This window comes from Papio anubis, chromosome 15 (assembly GCF_008728515.1).
Source record: "Papio anubis isolate 15944 chromosome 15, Panubis1.0, whole genome shotgun sequence".
NCBI lineage: Eukaryota > Metazoa > Chordata > Mammalia > Primates > Cercopithecidae > Papio > Papio anubis.
Window position 1 is genome coordinate 14363927 of NC_044990.1, and position 27042 is coordinate 14390968.

A 27042-nucleotide genomic window follows, 5' to 3' on the forward strand; every position below is an offset into this window, starting at 1 on the left:
GAAATAGACTCCACCTCTTTATGGGAGGAGTAAAGTGGAGATGCCAAAGGGCTCGCTTGTGAGATGGGAGGACTGTTACACTGAGAAAACTCTGTAAGTTACCGATTTTAAAAATATTTTAAGTACTAGTTTGGTTTGTACCATTCTCTACAGTCTAAGTGTGCGTCTAGACATAAACCAAAATCTCATGAGCAAGCAATGTATAAAATACATCTGATTAGTTTAGGTTATATGTGTTAGTCCATATATATGTCAACTTTAAATAACCATATTCAGAAAATATGATTAAGTGTAAAGTTCATTTGAGCTCAAAGCTTGAGAATGGTCACCCCGTAACATAGATTCAAGTAGCCCTGAATAAACACTCCAATTAGCAGCAATCATCAATGAGTTTTTAAGAAAAAAGGAAGAGGCAGGTCCTAAATTGCTTACCAAGAATTTGCATTAAAATAAGATAAGCCATTGGATATACATTGTTCTTTGTATCACTGATTTCAGGAACATGAAGATAATGGGTAAGGCAGCTGGTCAGAAACAAATTCCTTTTTAAACAGTTGCTCCCCAGGCTTGGGTTGAGGAGGTGGCGTGAGTGACTGAAGTCCCACACGCACGTCTCTCTGGACCTGATGAATTTTTGCATGCCTCACATAACTCAGACTGCTGTGAGCTATTTTTTTTCCTCATATTTGCTAAAAATACTTGCATCATCTGAACTGTCTACATAGCTATTCATTGAAACACAAACATCCAAAGTGACAGAACTTTTTAACTGAATGACAGGATGCACTTTGGTACTGGGTAAACTCTAAACTCAGAAGTAATATTTTTGATCTGTGCCCCTAAAAACAATTGAGACCAAATATCTTCTAGAGTGTATTTTATATAAAGTTTGAAATGTATTGTTTTGTAAACATTATTTCATTTAATCCTCACATCTACCCTAAGAGTTCATTGCTGACATCACCACCATGTTGCATATCAAGAAACTTTCTGTCAAAAGGTTAAGAAAGCTGCCCAGGCTAGCAAGAAGTCTGGATTTGAACTCAGACCTGTTTGATTCTGATGTCCATAAAGTAGCCCTTCCCTGGCAGAAGAAGGGACAATCCCAGTGCTGCTGCCTGCCCAGCTACCCCCTTTATCTTCAACTCACTGGTAGCCGTGAGGTTCCTCTTCTTTAAGAAATACGCTTTGAGCCGGATATGGTGGCTCATGCCTGTCATCACAGCAGTTGGAAAAGCAGAGGTAGGCAGATCACTTGAGATCAAGAGTTCGAGACCAGCCTGGCCAGCGTGGCAAAACCCTGTCTCTACTAAAAAATACAAAAATTAGTCAGCTGTGGTGGCACACACCTATAATCCCAGCTACTCAGGAGGCTGAGGCTTGAGAATCCCTTGAACCTGAGAGGCAGAGGTTGTAGTGAGCCGAGATCGCACCACTGCACTCCAGCCTGGGTGACAGAGCAAAACTGCATCTCAAAAATAAAAAAAGAAAGAAAGACACTTTGAAATCTAGGGCCTGCAAAGTTTTTAATCAACATTTCAATGCCTGAAATTTAGGATATGGTAGACATATAGTAATCTTGATTCATTTTTAATTTCACAAATATTTACGGAATACGTATTATATGTTAGGCACCAGTTTTAGCAAAATAGACAAGGTCCCTAGTTTCTTGGGATTTCTATTATGATGAGACATGCAAGCATACAGCAATAAATAGAGAAAATTATCATTGCTCTGCAGAAAATTAAAACAGAGTAAACTCATATGAATGACTGGGTTGTGGCCGGGCACAGTGGCTCACTCCTGTAATACCAGCACTTTGGGAGGCCGAAGCAGGCAGATCACGAGGTAAAGAGTTCGAGACCAGCCTGGCCAATATGGTGAAACCCCATCTCCACTAAAAATACAAAAATTAGCCTGGTGTGGTGGCACACGCCTGTAGTCCCAGCTACTCAGGAGGCTGAGACAGAAGAATCGCTTGAACCCGGGAGGTGGGATTGCAGTGAGCTGAGATCATGCCATTGCACTCCAGCCTGGGCGACAAAGTGAGACTTCATCTTAAACAAACAAACAAAAAAAAGACTGGATTGTCACTTTACACAGCGGAATACAGAATTAAGAGCAGGAAACCTGGATTTAAAGTATCTGGGTTTGATTTTTGGCTTTACCACCTATTTGCAGTGCAGCCATTAGCAAATTACCCACCCGATCTTTACCTCAGTGTCCATGTCTATAAAGTGGGAATAATGAGAATACCTACTTCACAAACTTGTTGTGAAGATTAAGAAAATATATGTAAAGCACTTAGAACAGTGCCAAGACATAGAGAGTTACCAAAATAAATGTTACCTGCTGTTTTAGAACAGAATGACCACAGGTAACGTTTAAGGTGATTCCTGGCCTCGGAGCACAAATGTAGTAATTGTCATCTTCTTGCACATAACCAGTTGAATCCCAGAAATAAAACGCTCATATTCTTTGGTTTATATTTTTAAAACAACAAATCTTTTCAATAATGGAATTGTGAATATAAATTATACTAATGTCTTGTGTTTACATACTAACTTTAAATAAAAATTGCTATTTGAAACAAGATTGTAAAACAATAAAACTGAGACCAAAAAAAAAAAATTCCCCCCTCCGCTGCTTCAGCTACTTCTCCCTAGACTTCTTGTAATGTCACTTCCTCTTCTATCCCCTTCAGAAAACTCCAAACTATCCCCAACTCTGGACTTCAGGTTCAGAAAGCTTTAGTTCCTGATAGCTCTGGTGTTTTGAAACCTCCAGGGGCTCTGCAAATAATCTGTGCTTCAGGAGTTTCTGTCTGTGTTTAAAACATGTCTGTTTAGTGGTTGTTTCCATTATGAGAAATCTGGGAGAGTTTCTTTGTCCCTTCAAACATCAAGCCTCTAACATCTTACATCAGCATCTTAGTTAATGCCCTAATTTATGACCACATTTTGGGTGGCCTGATAAGAATGGAGCCAAAAAAAAAAAAAGTCCTTACTTAGGACGTTGTCCTGGTAACACTACTTCTTTCTATGACTAGCCCCAGTTAGGGCCTCCTTGAATGTTCTTACTGGAGTATTTTTCCTCCTGCCCTTCTAAAGAACCATCAAGACAGGTCTTTCTAGGCCTGCCTTGTTCTTTGGTGGAGGCCAGCTGTTAGTGCCTAAATGAAAATGAAATTAGTCTTCTGCCACTTCTGTAGAGAACAATTCTGATGGCAAATTTAAAATCCACTTTTTCTGTATTTAAATTGAGCTATTTTATACTTCTGAGCCTTTTAAATATAACTGGAAAATAAACAAGATAACATTTTTTAAACAGAAAAGTTTCCCCTTAAAAGGCAGATTCCATGTCAGGGTTGATATGCTTTTCCTTTTATTTAATAAAGTCCTTCATTGACTCTTTCCCCATCTTGAGGCATTTTTCCAACCATCTGCATATTCCCCAGAAGATTTCTAGTCTTATTAAAGTAACTTCATCCAATATCTGTAATAGTTTAATATTTAATGAGCACCTGCTGCATGCAAAGTATAGTACTGAGAGCTACTAAGGATCCAACAAAACGTAAACCTCACAAAATAGGCTCAGAACTTTTCATTTGCCCAGATTTTATTCATACTAAAATTGCATTTTCCCAAATTTTATTCACATTAATAAATATGACATCCTATGTTTCTTGCGCCTTTGTGAATCTAATTTAATGACTTTCAGTGAAATCGCATTGTAGTGGTAAGTTAATAATGACCACGTATTTTATACAGGAAAGAATGGGAAATAATATATGAAAAACATTATAGAGTGCCAAGGTGGTATAAGATAAATTAAGACTATTTGAGTTGTTTAAATAAAACTAAATATATTTTGCTATATACATGTAGATATATACGTTCCTCTCTGCCCTCAAGGAAGCTTCTGTAGCCTCGTTATAGAGATAGGACAGGAGCACAACTAACTGATGAAAGGCAGTAAGGGAAACACCTGATTTATGTGAGTCTAGTACATATAAATCACGCTCCCAGCCGAGCAGCTGCACAAGCTTACGTTCCTTCCCACTTTGGACCCTTTAGGGTGTCATTGCTATTGTGTCACATGAAGACCAGGTCATATGCAAATAGCAATAATCTTTGCTTTCTCTGCACCTTTTACTAATTCCTCATGTTTTCCCAAACAGAGTAAGAGCAGAAGAAACTATATATTTTATGTTAATACGTTGAAGTCTTAAGATAATAATACACATTTCTGATTGAGTGCCAATACATGAGAACAGCAGTGATCCTTTACTTCTACTCTCCAGTCAGCGATCATACCAAACTGCTCCTTCCGTGACTGATAAACACTGTCATGTTTTCCCTGCCTGGAAATCGGACTCATGATAGTCATTGCTGATAGAATGGTCACTGCTGAAGCACCCTTTAGCCTGTCTTATCCCTCAATTAAACTGTATGATTTTTGGCAAATAAACATGTGTTTTCTGCCGTATGGTTTTTCTTTCAGCCTCTTCTCCATTTCCCCGCTAATATTGGAGTCATTGAAAAATTATATTAATTTGTATTAATTCCACTAGAATTCTCTTTTCCTTTTTCATTGTGACCTTGAGGTCTTGTACATAGTTTATTGCTGATACACATTTGGCTCTTAGTGTGAGCCATCTAATTCCCTCTCTTTGTCTCTGTTGCAGATTTCCCCTCTTTGATTAAGTTCCACAGTAGGGCCCCTTTTTGTCCACACTTAGCAGTTGCCCTTCTCTCTTTCTCCTCCCTACACATGCATACACACCACATCTCCCCATTCTCCAATCTCTCGTTTACTTTGTCACCCAGTATCTTGCTATAAAACAAATTTGACTGTGTTAAAAAGTCTTTTTTAAAATTTCTAAACCAGTAAGACAAAATCCAAACAGCCTATCCTTCATAAACCTTTTCTCATCATCTGGCCTCATATACCTCCTACCATCTCATCTCTCTCTTGTCTTGATCTACCCACAATATACCCTGTTCTCCTCTTGTGTTCATCACCACTCCGTAGAACTCCCTGAGGCTGCCCTGCCCCCTCTTTTTGTTTTCATCTTAGCCATGCTCCAACTCCAATGTCCCATCTCCAATGAAGTCTCTCCTGACTTGCCCAGAATCCCCTGCTCTTTCCTCCCTGCTCCCTTCTTCCACAGCTGCTATTGTGTATTATAACCATCTGGTTCTACACCTGCCCCATAGGCCAGACTATGAATTACTTAACAGTAAGGCCATGTCTTGTTCATTTGTTGTTTCCTGAGTACCCATCACAGTTTCTGGTACTAAAAATCTTTACTATATGCATAAGTAAATGTCAGAGAAATATGTAAAGGATTTTAGAAAGATTTCTATTTTAAAATTCTTGAAAAGCAAAGCTCCATTTATCCAGAAAAATCATTTATATTGACCTGTTGATGTACCCGTAATACTGGAGAAAATGAACATTTATATTTTTCTTATGGTTCACAGTGATCATCATAAGAGTAATGGTCAGTTTCACACAGAGCATTACTAAAATGAACACCCACTTAAAACAGATATATTAGTTTTAGTGGGAGAACTCATGAAGAGAAAGATTTTATATATGCTTTTTCTAGAAAGTTAGGGATCCAGTTTATTTTAAGACCTCAGTATGTGGTGGTTTTAATTTTTTTATGCATCCCTAGAAAAGACTACAGATTTAAGTTTCAGGTGTCGTGCCATCAATGTTGATCATATTACACAAATAAATGTGTAGCCTCACAACCCTATCTTGATATTTGAAAAAAGATGATCAAGATGGTACACATAAAAACTACAGTTTGTTTTAATTTTCTCACAATTACTTTTTAAAAAACAGCAACAAAAACTTTTAGGGTATTAAAATCAGTTCATTTCTATATCGGATTTATTCTAAAGTAACATAAACCTCAAATTAGACACTGTACGTCACACACAAGTTCGCCTTGAATCCAGTTGTTTATGTTACACTTACGTACAAGTAACACAAGTTGTCTTTGCATCCAATTTATTGAGGACCTGTCATTTCTATGGCATGCATTAAATATTTAAAACTGATTATCATATTGTGTATCATCTCTTTTATTGTGTTCAGTGATTGATATAAAAATAACTTACTTTATCAAGTCAAAAAAACTATGAATCTCTTTATAAAAAATCACATATTGTAATTGTCAGTATAGATTAAAAAGAAAAGTAGAAAATCTGTGATCTGTTACAAATACTGGCAATTAGTTTCTAATTTGGATAGTTCATTAATTTTCAGACAAAGATTCTACACAACATAGACTTGTTTATATAGCTTTACATATTTGTTTTCTAATGCTATTATGAACTGTTGTTAATTTGAATACTCATTTCTCTTCATTAATTTATGGGAGGATAAAATTGAAAATGGGTAACATTTTAAAATATCATCTATCATAAACATAAATTTTCAAGTGAATTGTTCACAAGAAATGCTTTATCTTCTCAGATCTTTAAATAAAATTAAATGAAGAATAGAATAAATTCATAAAATGTTGTTTTTAAGAAATTATTTTATTCCATTTATAGTTAATAAGTTATAAGTTAATAGTTTTACTCAACTTTTTTATAAAGTGGTTTGTTGAATATGCTTCATTGTTATTCCTGATAGGAACTAATTCCAGAGTTCTACTACCTACCAGAGATGTTTGTCAACAGTAATGGATATAATCTTGGAGTCAGAGAAGATGAAGTAGTGGTAAATGATGTTGATCTTCCCCCTTGGGCAAAAAAACCTGAAGACTTTGTGCGGATCAACAGGATGGTAAGAGAGATTTTGCTTTTGCTTGAGCAGTCGTCAGTAAGTTAACATATTCCGTAGTTTTGTTTTGTCCTGTTCTTTACTATAATATTACCAGTTGCCACTTAACATCTATAAATACAAGGTTAAAATTTTAAGTGAAAAGGAGAACATTTTACTGTTGTCTTGACAGCATTCCTTATTGTAGAGTGGATTTTCCTTTCATGAGGACTAATAAAGCAATGGTAATTCAGTTATGTTTGCTTCCTTAGGAGAAGGCAATCAGATGAGCATCTGTTGACTAATATAATGTATTCTAAAGTGCTTAAAATAAATGCCTATTTCTTAGTTTTGTCTACTGACTAAATCTGAACACTTTTTTACTTATAAAAACACTCAAAACAGAAAAAATTTATTTAGAACATATTTATATGTGGGATGTTTATATTGTGAAACTTACCTTAGGGTATAAACATTCTGAAATAGAAAACATCTTTTTTTGTTTTGTTCTGGAGACAGTGTTTCACTCTGTTGCCAAGACTGGAGTGAAGTGGTGCAATCATAGCTCACTAAAGCCTCAAACTCCTGGGCTCAAGCAGTCCTCCCACCTCAGCCTCTTGAGTAGCTGGGGTTATAGGCAAATGCCACCACGCCAAGTTAATTTAAAAAAAAAATTTTTTTTTTGTAAGATAGGATCTCACTATGTTGTACACACTAATCTTGAACTCCAGGGATCAAGAAATCATCCTACCTGGGCCTCCCAAAAGAAAACATCATTATTTTAAGCTATATTACAGATATCTGAGTGTCCAAATGAGAAATGTATAAATAGAATGTTCACATATGGGAATTTGATGGGTTTTAGTACATTTTACACATATTTAAGGAGATTTTAATCCCAACATGGTTATAGTACATGACAATAAACCACTTTACAGAACAGCCTCTCTAGTGTACTATTGAATTACATCAATAAAACCAATGACGCCAAATATATTTTTAACCCTGTTTCATTCACTCCCAAGTTTTTCCAACTGTCTGATAAATATATTTTATTTTGTTTTTACAGCTTATTTATTTGAATCAGAATTCAAATAAGGTCCACACATTGTGAGGGAATTCACATATTCCTTAATCCTCTTTTTTTAAATAGCTTAATTGAAATATAATTCATATCCTATGCAAATCATTCATCATTTAAAGTGAAAAAAAAATCATGTATATTAGTACATTCACAAAGTTGTGCAATCATCACTACAATCAATTTAAGAGTATTTTTATCACCTCATAGAGAATCCCATACCTTTCAACGTCTTCCCCGATTTTTCCTGATTTCCCCATTCCCCCCAGCTAGCCCAAGGCAAACATAAATCTACTTTATATCTCCATAGGTTTGCCTATTCTAGATATTTCATATAAACAGAATCATAAAATACAGGGTTCTCCTCCCCTCATCTCGTTTTTTTGTCACTTTTCTTTTGGATTTTACTGTCAGTCACACATTTTCTTGTATTTTAGAGCCATATTTTCTGTCTCTAAGAAATATTTTACTTTTAATGTGCTTTATTTTAGAAAGTTGCTGATGTAATATACCTACGCTTAAAAGCGTCATCTAGATAATCTGCAATCTGGTCTCCCCACTTCTTTATTTTTTTTTTTTTAGAAAATTTCATGTTTTGCATAAGTCTTATTGCCAATCTCTTTCTCTTCTCAATCTGTTAAATTGGCACTTTCAGATATATGCAGTTATTTCATACTGTTCCCTTCAACAATAGCTTATTTCTTCAATTTATATTTTTAACGTGAATGACTTATATTTTACTAATATATACTTCTGAAAATTTCTGTTTCTTTTTAGAATTGGTATTTCATCACCACATTATTCTTACATACTTGAATGTTATCTATAAATATCAATGTCAGGATACCAGCTCTCCATATGCAACCCTACAAGCTCACTGTATATCAATATCTCTCAGGCACATCATTCCACTGTAGCTCCAGAGCTCAGAACCCTGCCTGGCACATACTAGTTGTTCAGTAAATATTTCTGAGTAAATGAATGAATTAATGAATTATAGAGGTGCAGTAATCTCATTGCTGTTAGCATATAGTCTATTAAGTACAAACTAGTCAAACTGAATGAATCCTTCACTCAGGCAAGCAAAGTGGCCAACAGTTGTTGGACCAATGCTTTTGTTTATCATGCTATTGAACAGAATTCTCATATGGGTGCTGATAATAAGTGCCTCTTACCTGTCAGGCATTAAGCAAGGCGCTTGATTTTTTTTTTTTTTTTTTTTTTTTTTTTTTGAGACAGAGTCTTGCTCTGTTGCCCAGGCTGGAGTGCAGTGGCACGATCTTGGCTTACTGCAAGCTCCACCTCCCGGGTTCAAGCCGTTCTCCTGCCTCAGCCTCGAGTAGCTGGGACTACAGGCACCTGCCACCACGCCCACCTAATTTCTTTTTGGTAGAGACAGGGTTTCACGTTGTTAGCCAGGAAGGTCTCGATCTCCTGACCTCGTGATCCGCCCGCCTCGGCCTCCCAAAGTGTTGGGATTACAGATGTGAGCCACCATGCCTGGCTGGCACTTGAGTTATTTTAACTTTTATTTTACATATAAGAAATATGAAGGCCAGATATGTTTCATAATTTATCCATGGCAGAACCCAGATTCAAGTACAGGAAAGTTTTAACTCTCAAGCCATACTCTTTCCAATATGCCAGCTACGTCTGATATTATCTCTTCTTTGTGAAATTCTTTGAGATTATTGGATCTCTACTTTTAGGTTAATAATTGTCAGTCGAGAACTTATTTATTTCCTTTAACATTATGAACATAGTTAATGCAGATCATTCACAGATAAAAGATTGCAAGTATACCAAGCTTAAATATGCATTAAAGAAAAATAGAGTAGTTATCTTTATTATCCACTGGACATTTCACATTTATTAATTTGCTAATGTTTACTGATAATGTACCAGGAAATGTATATGACATTTTTTAGACCTCTAAACATGCAGTGATGCAGACTCGATGAGCAGGAGGCCACTGTTGTTTCCCAGTCCCAGGACTAGGCCACATTTCCTGCTAGGAGAGTACTGTTTTAAGTGGTGCCCATTCCACTCAGTGTAAAGATAACTTTAGGAAAGGGATTTGCCTTCTTAATAAAAGACTAAAAGCTTGAGAAGAAAGTTTTAGGATGTGGGAAGATTTACTATGATACAGGGAAAGGACGTATGTTTTTAAAAATTGGGGAAATGGGCTCTCATGTACGATCTAAACTATCTTGTCTTAAGTTTCTAGTAGAGGCCTAAATTAACGAAATTGTGTTGCGAAAAGCGTAGGGCATTTGGCATTAGTGTTTTTGAAAGCAGTTATCTAAGATCAGTTTCTCATTATAGTTATTTAAGCAGAGACTTTTTCGTATTGAAAAGAAGCCATTAGAGAGATAGCTCGTTAGAAAGATAGTGTGAGTGTCACCTTTCAGTTTTTGCGACAACTCCTTTATCTTGCATTACCAATAGCAAATTTCAGTGAGAACAAGCCTAACTAAGTATTTTAACTAGTACTCAATTATAATACATGTAAATACTTCTCCAAATGGAGAAAGCCTGGGCAGAATGCTGTTTTGAAATAGGCACACAGCTAGTCAGTGGTCTTGGTGAGAAGCTGCCTGCTCTGTAAATGAGCCGAAGTCATAACAAAGAGAGGTGGAAGTAAAGGTCCTCAGTGATATCTCTTCTTAGGAGTAGGTCTGCACTGATGCTTCTAAATGCAGACGTAGGAAACAGTGGACTAAGTGATTGGTCAAATGCCTCCAGATTCGTCCGCTGAAAAATAATTTGTTCGCTATAGAAATTGGTCTCCACAGTTTTTCCTCCTTTTATTGTCCTGTCTGTTCATAGCTCACGCTGTCTTCTTAGCTGTTCTGCTGTGTTCCTTGCTTTACCTGATTAATAGACATGGCAAAACGGGCTTTAAAGATAAATTGGTGAAACCTTGTCCCTACAAAAAAATACAAAAATTAGCCAAGTGTGGTGGCACAGTGTCTGTGATTCCAGCTACTCAGGAGGCTGAGGTGGGAGGATCGTTTGAGCCTAGGAGGTCAAAGCTGCAATGAGCCAAGATCACGCCACTGCATTCCAGCCAAGATTGCGCCACTGCACTCCACCAGAGCAAGACCCTCTCTCAAAAAAATAAAACAAAATAAAGATAAATTGGCACTCAACAAATGGTGCTGGAAAAATTGGTGCTAGAAGAGTTGGATATCTATATCCAAAAAAAGGAAGGGGAAGGTTTCAGTCCTTACATCACACCATATAAAAAAATTAACTCAAAATAGATCATGGACCGAAGTTTGAAACCTGAAACTATAAAACATCTAAAAGAAACATATAGGAGGAAATCTTTGTGACCTTATGTTAGCAAAGATGTTTTAGATATGACAACAAAAGCACAACCCATAAAAGAAAACACTGATACACTGGACTTTATTAAAACTTAGCTTCTTTGATCACTACTGTAAGAAACTTAAAAGACAAGCCACAGGATGAGAAAAAAAATTTCAAAACACATCTAATAAAGGACTAGGATCTAAAATATGTAAAGAGCACTAAAAAATAAATAAATACATTAAGAGAATTAATTTTTTAAAGGAGGGGCAAAAGAATCTTCAGCAAAGAAGATATATAGATGGCAAATAAACACATGAAAAGATGCCTCATATCAAAAATTAATCCACAAATTAAAATTAATCAAATTGAAACCACAGTAAGCTACGATTACACATTAGAATGACTTTAAAAATTAGAAGGGGAGAAAAAAAACCTCTGACGTCCCAAGCCCTGGTAGAGATGCACAATAGCTGAAATTCACATATCCTGCTGGTAGAAAAGTTTGGTAGTTTCTTATAAACACACACCAACCATATAATCCAGCAACCCTACTCCTTGGTTTTAGCCCCCCAAAAATGAAAACTTATATTCTTATGAGTACATTAATGTTTATAATGGCTGTATTTACTTTCATCAAAAACTGGAAACTACCCAAATATTTCTCACCTGGTAAATGGATAAAATAAAGTATGGTAACTCCATATTATGAAGTACTAGTTAACCATAAAAAAGAACCAAGCACTGATACATGTAACAAAATCACTTTCTTGCTGTCACTTAGATGATGCCAAAACATTTTTAATGGCTTTATTAAAATGTAAGTTATATATCATAAAATACACTTGTTTTCAGTGTACAATTTTAATGATTTTTAGTAAATTTTAACAGTTATATGACCATCACCACAGTCTAATCTTAGAATGTTTTCGCCACCCCAGAAAGATCCCCTGCCCACTTCCAGCCCAAGCAACTGCTAATCAACTTTTTATCTCCAAAGGTTTGCCTTTTCTGTGTATTTCATACAAAAGGAATTATACAATATGTGGTCTTTGGGTTTGACTTCTTTGAGTAGTTTTTGAGATTCACCCATGTTGTAGCATGTATTGGTATTATTGGTACTTTGCTCTGCTTTTTACATAATAGTACCACATTGTGTGGAATATCACATTTTGTTAACCCATTTATCAGTCGATGAACATTTGATTTGTTTCTACTTTTTAGCAATTTTGAGTAATGCTGCTATGAACAGTCATATACAAGTTTCTATGTGAACATACGTTTTTATTTATTTGGGGTATAGACCTAGGAATAGAATTGCTAGGTCATGTGGTAAATGTATGTTTAACTTTTTAAGAAACTGCCCAGCTGTTTCTCAGAATGACCTTGCATTCCCCAGCAATGTATGAAAGTTCCAATTCCTCAATATCCTCACTCCCACTTGTTATTACCTGTTTTGTTTTGTTTTTTTAATTACATCCATTCTAGCGAATGTGAGGTAATATCTCTTTACCTTTTTTTTTTTTTGAGACGGAGTCTCATTCTATCACCCAGGCTGGAGTGCAGTAGCGCAATCTTGGCTGACTGTAAACTCCGGGTTCACGCCATTCTCCTGCCTCAGCCTCCTGAGTAGCTGGGACTATAGGCGCCCGCCACCATACCTGGCTAATTTTTTGTATTTTTAGTAGAGACAGGGTTTCAACGTGTTAGCCAGGGTGGTCTCTTATCTCCTGACCTTGTGATCCGCCCACCTCGGCCTCCCAAAGTGCTGGGATTACAGGCATGAGCCACCGCACCCGGCCTACAATTTTAACATATATTCCCTAGTGACTAATGATATTGAGCATCTCTTCATGTGTTTATTGAATGCTAAAACATTTTTAGATTTATTTTAATAAAACATTTAGTGATTCATTATACACACAGAATTTGTGTCCTTCATAGTCAAAGAAGTTTGTATGCCCCCGGAATTAATAATTTTATTACTGATGTGCCTAAATGAAATAGAAAAGTTAGTCTTGCTTTTAAAGACAAATCCCCTAGGCAGTATGATACCCCAAATTTTTTGAATATAGGAAAAACTAATTATTATTATTGATGAGAAACCATCAAATATTTAATGTTGGTATAAGCTAAACAAGCAAGACCTACCTGTATCTGCAGAAAATGCTACATTCAACTAGTGTGTTGGGTGGTAATGCAATCCAACTAAATAAACTTTTCAGATAAATGAAGTTTCTAGGTTTTCCTAAGTGAGAACTTTTTTGAAGCATTATGGTTATCTTTTAAGTTTTGTTTTATTTTTAATTGACAATAATTGTTTATATTTATGGAGTATACTGTGATGTTTTGACATATGTATACAAATCAGAATAGTTAGCGTATCCATCACCTCAAATATTTATCATTTCTTTGTGGTGAGAACATTTAAAATCCTCTCTTTTAGCTAGCTAACTAGCTAGCTAGCTAGATAGATAGATAGATTGATTGATTGATTGATTGATTGATTATTGCACTTTGCTGTGCAATGGAACACCAGAGTTTATTCCTCCTAACTGTAGCTGCACCCAGTGACCAACATTTCCCCTTTCCCTATCCATATCTCCCATCAGCCTCTGGTAACTACCATTCTACTCTCTACTTCTATGAGTTTGACTTTTTTAGATTCCATACGTAAGTGAGATCATACATTATTTGTGTCTCTGTGCCTGGCCTGTTTTATTTAACATAATATCCTCCAGGTTCATCCATGTTGCCACAAATGACAGAATTTCCTGTTGTTTTTTAAAGCTCAATATTATGTCATTGTTTATATATACCATATTTTTAAAATCCATTCATTCGTTGGTGGACACTTAGGTTGTTTCCATATCCTGGCTATTATGAATAATGCTGCAGGGAACATGGGAATGCAAATACTTCTTTAGCATACTGATTTCAGTTCCTTTGGGTAAATACCTAGTGGGATGGCTGGATTGTATGGTAATTCTATTTTTAGTTCTTTTTGTTTGTTTGCTTGCTTGTTTGTTTTGAGACAGGGTCTCACTCTTGCCCCGACTGAAGTGCAGTGGCGCAGTCAGTGACCACTGCAGCCTTGAACTCCTGGGCTCAAGCGATCCTCCCACCTCAGCCTCCCAAGTAGCTGGGACCACAGGCACATGCCACCACACCCAGCTAATTTTTAAATTTGTTATAGAGATGGAAGAGTCTCAAACTCTTGGGCTTAAGTAATCCTCCCACATCGGCCTCCCAAAATGCTGGGATTACAGGCATGAGCCATTGAGTCAGGCCTATTTTTAGTTTTTTTGAGGAATCTCCAAATTGTTTTCCAAAATGGCTTTACTAATTTATGCCACTCCTAACAGTGTAGCTGTTCCCCTTCTCTCCACATCTTTGCCAACACTTACCTTTCATCTTTTTTATAATAGCCAATCTAACAGGTATAAGGTGATATCTCACTGTGGCTTTAACTTGCATTTTTCTGTTGATTAGAGATGTTGAACATTTTTTCATATGTCCATCAGCCATTTGTATGTCTTCTTTTGAGAAATTTTTATTTAAATCCTTTGCCCATTTTTAATAGGATTATTTGTTTCCTTGTTGTTGAGTAGTTTTGGTTCCTTGTATTATGGTTACCTTTCTAAAATTTATAACTACTTTGCTCCCTGCTCTTTTACACAAAGAATGACACTTAATTTTTTACTTAAAAAATTGAGTTTATCATCCTGAGAACCCATTGTTATTCCATGAAGTGATATCATTCCATATCTATTATTTCCTACTTTCTTCTTCAGATTCTCAGCTATCAGCACAGTTCCCTTTAGTAGCCCTCAGCCATACCGATGAAAACTGGTTGTTTACAATCTCTTCTAGACTACAAAACCAGATAATTCATTGTATCAAGGCCTCACTATAAGGCTTAAGAATCAGTCAAGTGCTCAGTGAGGCCCTAGAGGAAATGTGAATTTTGTAGCTCTGATAGGGAGTGACTTTAGCTTCTACCTCAAGTTTCACTGGCCACTGCTGATTTGGAAGTTGTGTAGCGAAAGATGAAGTGACAAAACTATCCTTAGTAAATTAATGTTACTACAGGCAGCACCAGGTTAACACTTCTTCTTCCATGCAAACAGCTATCTGGCTGGCCTAAGGCACTCTTCACCCCTAGTGTAGCTGCTTGCATTCTTTCTCCTCTTTCCTCATTCCAAGACTTACTGCTGACAACTGCTGCAAATCAGAATGGATACCTAATCTTAGCCACCTTACCCCATACCCTAATGATAGTCCTGAGTCATCCCGATACGAAGCTTGACCAGGATATCATAATGGCAATGATAGTGCTTATAGCATGTGCCATTTGAGTGTGTATTCTGTGCCAGGTACTGTGCTAGAGCTTCCAGTGCATCATTGTTCTAATCCTTAAAAAATCACTTTTGGATGCCAAGACAGATCGATCACTTGAGACCAGGAGTTCAAGGACCAGCCTGGGCAACATGGTGAAACCTCATCTCTACTAAAAATACCAAAAAAAAAAAAGAAAAATTAGCCAGGTGTGGTGGTACATAGTCCCGGTTACTCAGGAGGCTGAGTGGGAGAATCACTTGAGCCCAGGTCTCCAGAGAGTGAGCTAAGATCACACCATTGCACTCCAGCCTGGGTGGCAGAATAAGACCCTGTCTTTAAAAAAAAAAAAAAAAATTAGCTGAAGAAGTATTAACCTGAAACCCATTGAGGTAAAAAAAAATATATGTATGTATATATATATGTGTGTATATATTTTTTTTTTTTTTTTTTCCTGAGACGGAGTCTTACTCTGTTGCTCCGGCTGGAGTGCAGTGGCATGATCTCAGCTCACTGCGACCTCCGCCTCCTGGGTTCAAGTGATTCTCCTGCCTCAGCCTTCCAAGTAGCTGGGATTATAGGCATGCACCACCACACCTGGCTAATTTTTTGTATTTTTAATAGAGACTGGGTCTCACCGTGTTGGCCAGCCTGGCCTCGAACTCCTGACCTCAGGTGATCCACCTGCCTCAGCCTCCCAAAGTGCTGGGATTACAGGCCTGAGCCACCACGCTCGGCCCCATTGAGGTAAATTTACATGCCAAATACCACCAACTTCTCAAGGTGTCAGTTTCTTATTCACAGTCTCCAGGATAGGTAAGTGGTGGTGGCAAGAGGAGCTGTGGAGAAGGAGAGGAGACAGGAGAAGAGAAGGAAATCAGAAGCCAGTCCCATAGGGTGAGCAGAAGATGGGAAGAGATGAGAATTGATCCAAGATTAGTATCATGGTCCAGCCCCAGCAGCTTTTAGGACCTGACTGTCTGTAGTCCCTGTTTTTGTATCCTTTACCCTCCACCCTCACCCGTAAGGCTTCCTTTCACTGCCAGGAAGCCCTCGACTTACAGCTGAGGAAATACCAGCTCCCTCTGCCCATCTGGCATGAGAGGAAGGGTGTCCTCCTTCAGTTTTACAAATGGAAGAAATGATATTTATTTACATTCTAAGCTTTGTAGTCATGGGATTTTAGAGCTGGAATACACCTTTATTTGAACGAGGAGACTGAGGCCTAGGAAGGAAAAGTGGTTCATGGAAAGTCTGAACCCAAGTGCTTTTCTAACTAACCATGCTTGATGTCACAAGTTGGAACTCTGAATATACTGTCCCCTAGTTCCATCTTAAAGTCTGCAAAATTCCACCTGTAGTTTGAATTAAATATAATTTATAGATTGACTTGCAAACAAAACCATAGTAGAATAATACCGTTTCTACTGCAATATATATTTCAATCACCAAATTATAAAGAAACTTTGGAATATCTTGTTTGTTATTTGCAAACTGTATGTATCTGTGCTTGGATGGCCTCCAAACACCTAATTGTGACCCAGATTTAAAATTCAGTTTTCATCAGTGGCACTCTGGTCTATCTCAGTATACGTGTGATCAATACACAGGTTTTCTTTTAAAAAGTCTCTTTAAAAAACCTGATTCTCACCAGATGGTTTCATGTCATTTGGGTTTTAGAGAATTAACAGATCATTCATTGAAAGGAATAGCCTGAAAAAATGATATTATACTATAAAGACAATTTAAACTCTGAAGTAGGTTTTCCCTCTTTCTGTAAGAGAGAATAAAACACATGAATACAAATTTTGAGTAACAATTTTTAAAATTTATAATTGCTCGGAGTACTTATATTACACATAAATTAAATATAGCAAATAATTTACTCCTGACACTAACATGACCAGTTTAAGAACTGACTTCTGTTTATGTACACTTCTTACCTGTTATAACTTGTCTTTTTAACATCTGAAGTGCTGATAAGCAGACTTTAATCGAAGTGTGCTTCTTTAAAATAAGCCTCACTGTGTAGCATCCCTGTAAATTACACATTAATCCAGCCAGCTGTGTGCAGCGCACTAGGAACTGTAAGAATTGCTCAGTGAAGCCACTGTTCCTCAAATATTTACTCTCGCATATTCAAAAGAATTAAGTTTTACAACTAATATATGAAGGATACATATTATGCATCTCTGGAAATATAAAACATTCTCAGAAATGAATAGTCCATTTTAATAGTAAGTAGTAAGTTCCAACTTGTGTTCATGAAGGAATGAAAGAAGCAAGGCACTGCAGTTTCCCTATATTCTAAACCAAATTCCTGTTATTTCATCATAGGAATTAATGAATCTGGTAAGACTTGTGAACTGAACCTTTATTCCATGGAGCTAAAGGCTTTATACAAAATTCTGCATATTCAGGATAATTAAACTGCCCCAGTCTTTGTTCTCTGCATCACCTGGAAGCAGTGCCGGGTGAAATGGATCACATGTAGGAGTGCCTTACTTGAAAAGTGCTCATTGTTTCTGTGTTGTGCTTCTGCGTTTTCCTTGAAGGAAGCCTACAGAATAGAAAGGGAAAGCTACCTTGTGTATCAACAAAAAGCTGTATCCACAACACCTATAGCAGCCATTCTTAGTTGCTTCAGAATTAGAGCTAAAGGACAAGCCCACGCTGCTGCCTCTAAGAACTGTCTTAAGCATCAGTGGTATGCAGAGACATCTCGCGAAATGTGGCTGCCTGACTCTGCAGCCGCTCCTCTCTCAGTGTCTCCTGTGCTGCTTCAAGTTGAAGTTTTCCCTCATAGCACCTTTTTCATAGTTTCTGTTGCTCCAACTCCTGGTCGGTTTTCTTATCCTACTGCTAGGAAATGATCATACTGATCTCTTGCAGAAATCATGTGAGATATCTCTGGTAAAACTAAAAAGTTTAACCAGTTATCTACATAGGTTCATACTTGCTGAAGGAATGTTTATTTGATGAGTATTTATGTAATATACAAAGTCTAGGCACTAATATAAAATATCAGGTATTTAAATTTTCCATAAATTCCTTTAATATAGGCTTTATTTTTTATGTTGTTTTGTAACTTTAAAAGTTTCTAACTTTATATTGGCTGGGTAATTCATACAGGATTTAGTTCTTATGAAATAGGTTTAGAGAAAATGTGCTCTAGTATATTTATAATTTTGACTAGGATTATCTTCAGTTATTTGAAAGACTTCTTTGTAATGAGCCTAAAGTATAAAATGAAAATGTCATATATTCCAAAGAAATGACATTCACAGCGGTAAAAAAACCTCCATTTCTTTGTATGGATTAGTATTCTGTATCTATGAGTATTCCCTCCTTCTTTCAAACTGTCATTAAGAAATTCAAGGCAAAGATGACAAAATATTATAAAAAGTGATATCATTGATGATTAAATGCCCAGCTTTATTATTGCATGCCAGCAATTGAACAGCAGGTATTTGATGCATTTGTAGCACACTTTACATGTCTACAACCTAATTTCATTTTTTTATTTTTTAAAAATGAAGCAGTACTTTGTTGTTTAAGTTTTGGACAATAACATATATACAATTGGTTAGAATTGTTTGTTTTGTAAATACAGTGCCAAGAATTATGTTTCACTGAAGAGCTGTGAAATACAAAATTTACTCTCACTAGAAAATCTGGAAAAGTCATACAGATACTTTTAGTGGACATTTCAATGAATTCTAAGGTCATTAAGTTTATACATCAAGAATTGGTCTAATTTATCCACATGAAGCTAGGTTTATTACGACTGACTTACTCATGAAACATTAATAAAGCATTGTGTTTAGTTCTAACCTGATTATAATCTGACCTTCTGACAAAGGACAGAAATAGAAAGTATCTCTGATAACATTACCCTAATGCTGGGTTCATCCATCATAATCTACCCTTTTAAAAATTTGTTTTAGAAAAAGGCCCTTTCACGGATGTGCATTGATAATCTCCTCTAGCCCTCAGCCCAGCAGATTCCTGGTGCTGCTGGGCCACGTGCAGGCTGTCTGCAGTCATCAGAGCATGCACAGCAACTGAGGCAGGGCAAGCCAAGCTCCAGTGTGGCTCTGCTCGTATTGTATTATAGCCTTTACAGAATGTCTGTATTTTAAAGAAAATGTTTCCTTTTTAAGCCGGGTTTTTTTTTAAGTAGATTATACCCCAAATGCAAATGTAAAAATTTGCATTTGGGGTATAATCTACTTTTAAAAACCCCGGCTTAAAAAAGAATTTTGAGCAAATAACATAAGAATTTTTGGAAGTCTTATGTAGGAATTCAAAATATCAAGATAGACATCTTGTGTTTGAGTGCCATCTCTGGAACACCTGTTAGCCATGTGTTGTGCTGAACCTCTATTAACTTCAACAGGGATGGCACCAGGTTCTAGAGGCCAAAGAAGAGACCCAGAGCCACGAGCATGACATAGTTTTACTGGGGACTTACCTATTGGGGAAAGTCCAATGGTAGCAGGCTGGACAGGAGACCCATATGGCTCGGTGGCAGCAGACTGGACAGCAGAACTGCAATCACTAGTCAAAAAGCCTGCTGTTTATATCACATTTTTAGTTAACACTCCCCCACCCAACCACAACAACCTCTGTCTGGCAACCTTCATTTAACTCAAAACAAAGGGCCTTGATTGCCATTATGGCCTGTGTTCCTTGAGATGAGCCAGAGGGGGCTCAGATATTCCTCACAGATAAGGAATGGATCTCCAGGTTGGCCACCCCAATTCCCTAGCTTGAGACTCTCAACTGCATTCAGGTGTGTCTGCCATACAGCGTCATTCTCAAGGTTTGCTCAAGTCATCACTGTCTGGTGCAGCTTACAACACACCATGACACTTGGAAATAAGACACCCTATCTCTTAGAATTGCAGTGTCCTCCTTATTTCTTAAATTGAGGACTTGTTCATTCCATAAGTCTTTACTGAGAGCTAGTTATGAGCAAGGCATTATGGAAAATACAAAGAATGGCCATGGATCCTACTCTAAGTGAAGCTAGAGTAGAGAAATTCCTTCGTTCATTCCATAGTTATGAAGGGGCTACCATTCATTTCATCCTGCTCTGGGCTCTGGGAACACAAGGATAAGCAACTCAGTGAGTGGCTTCAGAAGGTTCCCTCTAGATAGGGACAGAGACAAAATAAACAAACAGTCCCAGTAAACACTGATAGTATTTATTGAACAGATATCTGTTGAGTGTTCCGGGTGATGTTTTATGTGTTTGCAAGGATCTCTACCCTCCTGGAGCTTACTTTTGATCGAAAGGAGACAGGCAATAGACAATTTTTTAAAAGTGAAACATCTAGTATGTTAGAAGGTGATCGGTGGTAGAAAATAACACTGCAAGAAAAGGGGACCATGAGTACCTGCAGGGGAGAGCGGTCAGGACAGCCTCCCTATGAAGGGAGATTAGAGGTAGGCCTGGAAGAGCAGAGGGAGGGAGCCAAGTGACTCTCTTAGGGAAAGAGCATTGTGGGCAAAGGGAACATTAGAACAAAGGCCCAGTGGCAGGGATGTGCTTGGCAAGGAGGCCGGTGGGCCAGGAAAGGGTGGGCAAGTAGGCACACAGTAGGAAAAGAGGACCAAGTAATAGTTGGGGAGCATCACACAGGGTCTTGAAGGCCATTGTAAGTACTTTGCCTTTTTACCATGAGTAAAATGTAAAGTCCTTGCAATGTTTTCAGCAGAAGAGTGACTGATCTTCCTTATGTTTTGAAAGGATCACTCTGGCTGCAGTGTTGGGAATGAATGATTCTGCAAGGGTAGAATCAGGAAGATCTGCTAGAAGGTATTGTGAGAGATGATGGTGGCTTGGACCGGGGGTAGCAGTAAAAAAGTAGTAAGAAATTATTGATTCTGGGTGTATTTTAAAATTTGAGCCTGTTATCTCCCTGGGAGTTACTACCAGTGGCCGTTTTCCCTCAGGTTTCTCTGGTCTTACAGAGGCAGGTGAAGGGTTGGGAATGAGCGTGCAGAGTAGTGACGGCTACAGCAGCAGAGATAGATAAATCCATCTGGGAAGAACATTTTAGAGAGTTCTGCTAGAACGAAAGCATGGGTGTTTAGTTCCTATTGTCAACTTGGCCCTTTAGCAGAAATTCTAAGCAGCGGAAATAGCCAGAGAACATGTGTATCCTCCACTAGACTGTAATCTTTTTCAGGACGTCGAATGCTTATTCATCTGTGTGTCCTCCAAGGCTAACGTCTGACATACGGTAGGTGGTCAGTAATTTGGAGCAGGAGGGAGATTAGACTATATTCACCTTCTTTATTTGCATTTCAGTGGGATCTACTCCCAGAAATCAGAGGTTTTGTCTTGTTTATCACAGTATCCCAGGGCCTCGAACACTGCCTGGCACATAACAGGTGCTCCATGTTGAACGAATGAATGTTCCCTCTGTCTGAAATGCTCTTCTCCCAGATGTCTTTACGGTTCATTTCTTCATCAGGGTCCTTAATTGTCACAAACTCAGGGAAGCCTTCCCTGACCTCCTCCCGTAAATCAGTAATCCTCCCCCCACTACATGTACTCCTTACTCCCCATCCTGCTTTTCTGTTTCCTTCGCACTTGTCACCTGCGGACACACCGTGTATCTTACTAATTATCTTAGTTTTTGTTGGTCTCCTCCCACTACAATGTAAACTCTCTTGCAGGGACTTTGGGTTTTTTTATTCACTGCTATAATCTTACAGTCTAGAAGAGGGTCTGTCACAAAGCGGATGGCCAATCAATAGTTGCTGAGTGAATGAATGAGCTTCTTCCCCAGCCCCACCCTCATTCCTGACATTTCTTTTATTCCTTCCTTTTGTGACCATCACATCTTTTCCACTGCTTTAATTAATAAACCTATAAATATTTATTAAATAATTATTATCCAATGATAGGTTAAGAGTTATGGGAAATACAAGATAAGAATTAGATAAAGTCCCTGTATTCAAAAGGCTTATATTCTAATTGAGGATATAGTATTAACTTTGGAAACAATGAAGTGCTAATTGACAATCATCCCATTCATTTGTACAGTACCTCGCAGTTTGTCGTAAAATGATTTCACAAGTAAATTTGCGTGTGTTATCTTACTCTATTAAGTAACAGGAGGATACTGATGAAAAGTGTTGGATAGAAATTCATAGAAAAAAACAAGTGAGGGCTGAGAACACAGGAAGCAAACACTGAACTTGAGTAAGAAGGATGGGTAGGTCTTCAAAAAGCAGGAAGACAATGCTTTCAAGCTAGAGAGAAAGAAAGCAAAAGCTCTGAGGTCACACCAGCTGCTGTGTGCCTAAGGGCTATGAAGTGTCTGTGCTAGGGAAACTAAGGATTTACATCAGGAAGTCCTGAGAAACAGTGGGGAAAGGTGGGATGGAGGTTTGAAAGGCCTGAGTCACATAGGTTATGCTGGGAGGAGCAGTGGCAGCTTTGAAATAGAGAATGGCAATGTGGACAGGATGGCTTGACAAGTCTGTCCCACAAGCAGGGCGCCAGACAGATTGGATTACAGAAGAAGTTTGAAGTATGTTGCAGTAACCCATGTGAAGAGCTGTGAGGGCTAGAAATAATCTCCTGTCTTTTACATCCAGAAACAGTCAAGTACTGGAATAATTTAAGCCCCTCAAAATAAACATCAAAGACAACTATATTGTCTCTGCTTAAAACAGTTGAATTATTGAAGTTGTAGTAGCTACAACTTCAGTTAAATTATGAAAAGAAGATGGCATAGACACTACAGAAGTGACAATATGGCTTTCTGATTATCTACTTGAATATATGCAACTCTATTTAGAGAATTTTTTAATCCCAAAAGCAGATTTTTGAGGTAATGAAAAAAAGGGATGGGAAATAAATATTTTTGCTCCGGTCTAGAAGAAGACATGGGTATTTAATATTCTTAAATGTTAAAATTCAGGAGAAATATTGTCTCCTCACAGTTAAATTCAGTAGTCTACTTTCTTTTTTTCATAAATTTCAGAGAAGCTTTACCCCAAACCTGCTAGAGAAAGAATTCTGTACCATCTAATACTCATGGGACAAAATAGAAATTAGAATGAGGGAAATATTATCCATCTAAGAGATATCCTCTCTAGTTTAAATATCACTCTTTATTTCCTTCCTTGCAGATCCCCAGGGCAGAGCTATGGATTGGGAATTGGTTTATCTAGGCTTAACACAATTGCTTCTGCCTCTAGATATGCAAGTAGAGGGTAAAGAAAGCGATTAAGAGCATTATGACACTAATAGCTTAGTGATCAAGTATTTCTTTACATTTTTCCAATGTAAGTATTGTACTAAAAATCCCGTTTCAAAATGCCAGATGGGTTTGTATATAAAAACGATTCTGAAAAGAACAAAATAAACAGATACCAATGATCAGTCAATACTGTTTATCGTAAAGAGTCTTAATGTCAGGCTTCAGTTTTAGAAAAGTTGTTATATTTTAATTATTGATAGCTAATGTTCCATTCTTAGATAGTCATTTGATTTTGAACTAGATTTAGCTTTTAAATGTGTAAACTGTATCTTCTTTTATTTCTGCACAGTAAGTGGCAAGATAAAAAATTGACAAGACTTTATTTAACCTCCTACCTCATTGTTTCTTTGTCATTTAATTTTATAACAAAAAAGACAAAATTATTTAACTACAATCAATTATTTATTGATTCACTATGTTGCCTCTCTAATATATAGAACAGGGTAAATAACTATAGACATAAATATTTTTAAATTTAATTAAAGGCTATTATGGCTGGTTCCAAGATGACTGAATAGGAACAGCTCCAGTCTAGAGCTCTTCTGCATGAGCAATGCAGAAGACAGGTGATGTCTGCATTTCCAACTGAGGTACCAGGTTCATCTCACTAGGGCTTGTCAGACAGTGGGTGCAGCCCACCGAGCATGAGCCGAAGCAGGGCAGGGAAGTGCAAGGGGTCAGGGAATTCCCTTTCCTAGCCAAGGGAAGCTGTGACAAACAGCACCTGGAAAATCGGGTCACTTCCACCCTAATACTGCACTTTTCCAACAGTCTTAGCAAATGGCACACCAACAGTCTTAGCAAACGGCACACCAGGAGATTATATCCTGAGCCTGGCTCAGAGGGTCCCACGCCCACAGAGCCTTGCTCATTGCTATCACAGCAGTCTGAGATCGAACTGCAAGGTGGCAGTGAGGCTGGGGGAGGGGCTCCTGCCATTGCTGAGGCTTGAGTAGGTAAACAAACCAGCCTGGAAGCTCGAACTGGGTGGAACCCACCGCCCCTCTAGAAGGCCTGCCTGTCTCTGTAGACTTCACCTCTGGGGGGCGGGGCATAGCCAAACAAAAGGCAGCAGAAACCTCTGCAGACTTAAATGTCCCTGTCTGACAACTATGAAGAGAGTAGTGGTTCTCCCAGCATGGAGTTTGAGATCTGAGAATGGACAGACTGCCTCCTTAAGTGAGTCCCTGACCCCTGAGTAGCCTAACTGGGAGGCACCCCTCAGTAGGGGCAGACTGACACCTCACATGGCCAGGTACCCCTCTGAGACGAAGCTTCCAGAGGAACAATCAGGCAGCAACATTTCACTGTTCAGCAATATTCGCTGTTCTGCAGCCTCCACTGCTGATACCCAGGCAAACAGGGTCCGGAGTGGACCTCTAGCAAACTCCAATAGACCGGCAGCTGAGGGTCCGGACTGTTAGAAGGAAAACTAACAAATAGAAAGGACATCCACACCAAAACCCCATCTGTACATCACCATTATCAAAGACTTTGGTCTTTGGTAGACTTATGATAGATAAAACCACAAAGATGGGGAAAAAATAGAGCAGAAAATCTGAAAATTCTAAAAATCAGAGCACCTCTCCCCCTCCAAAGGAATGCAGCTCCTCGCCAACATCGGAACAAAGCTGGATGGAGAATGACTTTGACGAGTTGAGAGAACAAGGCTTCAAACGATCAGACTTCTCCGAGCTAAAAGAGCAAGTTCGAACCCATTGCACAGAAGCTAAAAACCTTGAAAAAAGATTAGACAAATGGCTAAATAGAATAAACAATGTAGAGAAGTCCTTAAATGACCTGATGGAGCTGAAAGCCATGGCACAAGAACTACGTGACACATGCACAAGCTTCAGTAGCCGATTCGATCAACTGGAAGAAAGGGTATCAGTGATTGAAGATCAAATGAATGAAATGAAGAGAGAAGAGAAGTTTAGAGAAAAAAGAGTAAAAATAAACAAACAAAGCCTCCAAGAAATATGGGACTATGTGAAAAGACCAAACCTACGTCTGATTGGTGTACTGGAAAGTGACGGGGAGAAATGGAACCAAGTTGGAAAACACTCTGCAGGATATTACCCAGGAGAACTTCCCCAACCTAGCAAGGGAGGCCAACATTCAAATTCAGGAAATACAGAGAACGCCACAAAGATACTCCTCAAGAAGAGCAACTCCAAGACACATAATTGTCAGATTCACTAAAGTTGAAATGAACGGAAAAATGTTAAGGACAGCCAGAGAGAAAGGTCGGGTTACCAACAAAGGAAAGCCCATGAGACTAAGAGCAGATCTCTTGGCAGAAACTCTACAAGCTACAAGAGAGTGGGAGCCAATATTCAACATTCTTAAAGAAAAGAATTTTAAACCCAGAATTTCATATCCAGCCAAACTAAGCTTCATAAGTGAGGGAGAAATAAAATCCTTTACAGACCAGCAAATGCTGAGAGATTTTGTCACCAGCAGGCCTGCCCTACAAGAGCTCCTGATGGAAGCACTAAACATGGAAAGGAACAACCAGTACCAACCACTGCAAAAACATGCCAAATTGTAAAGACCATCGATGCTAGGAAGAAACTGCATCAACTAACAAGCAAAATAACCAGTTAATATCATAATGACAGGATCAAACTCACACATAACAATATTAACCTTAAATGTAAATGGGCTAAATGCTGCAATTAAAAGACAGAGACTGGCAAATTGGATAAAGAGTCAAGACCTATCCATGTGCTATATTCAGAAGACCCATCTCATGTGCAGAGACACACATAGGCTCAATAAAAAGGGATGGAGGAAAATCTACCAAGCAAATGGAAAACAAAAAAAGGCAGGGGTTGCAATCCTAGTCTCTGATAAAACAGACTTTAAACAAACAAAGATTAAAAGAGACAAGGCCATTACATAATGGTAAACGGATCGATTCAACAAGAAGAGCTAACTATCCTAAATATATATGCACCCATTACAGGAGCACCCACATTCATAAAGCAAGTCCTTAGAGACCTATGAAGAGACTTAGAATCCCACACAATAATAATGGGAGACTTTAACACCCCACCGTCAACATTAGACAGATCAATGAGACAGAAAGTTAAAAAGGATATCCAGGAATTGAACTCAGCTTTGCACCAAGAACCTAATAGACATCTACAGAACTCTCCACCCCAAATCAACAGAATATACATTCTTCTCAGCACCACATTGCACTTATTCCAAAGTTGACCACATAGTTGAAAATAA

General features: G+C 37.9%; 1 protein-coding gene across 11 annotated transcripts in view; it reads left to right on the plus strand.

Annotated features, from left to right (window-relative positions):
* NBEA (neurobeachin) overlaps positions 1-27042 on the plus strand; it is a 739922-nt gene that overhangs the window by 649049 nt on the left and 63831 nt on the right. For all 11 annotated transcript variants that reach the window (XM_031655705.1, XM_031655707.1, XM_031655708.1 and 8 more), the window contains one exon: positions 6655-6807. In XM_031655705.1, coding sequence (XP_031511565.1) covers positions 6655-6807 — 153 coding nt within the window. The remainder of the gene's footprint in view (positions 1-6654; positions 6808-27042) is intronic.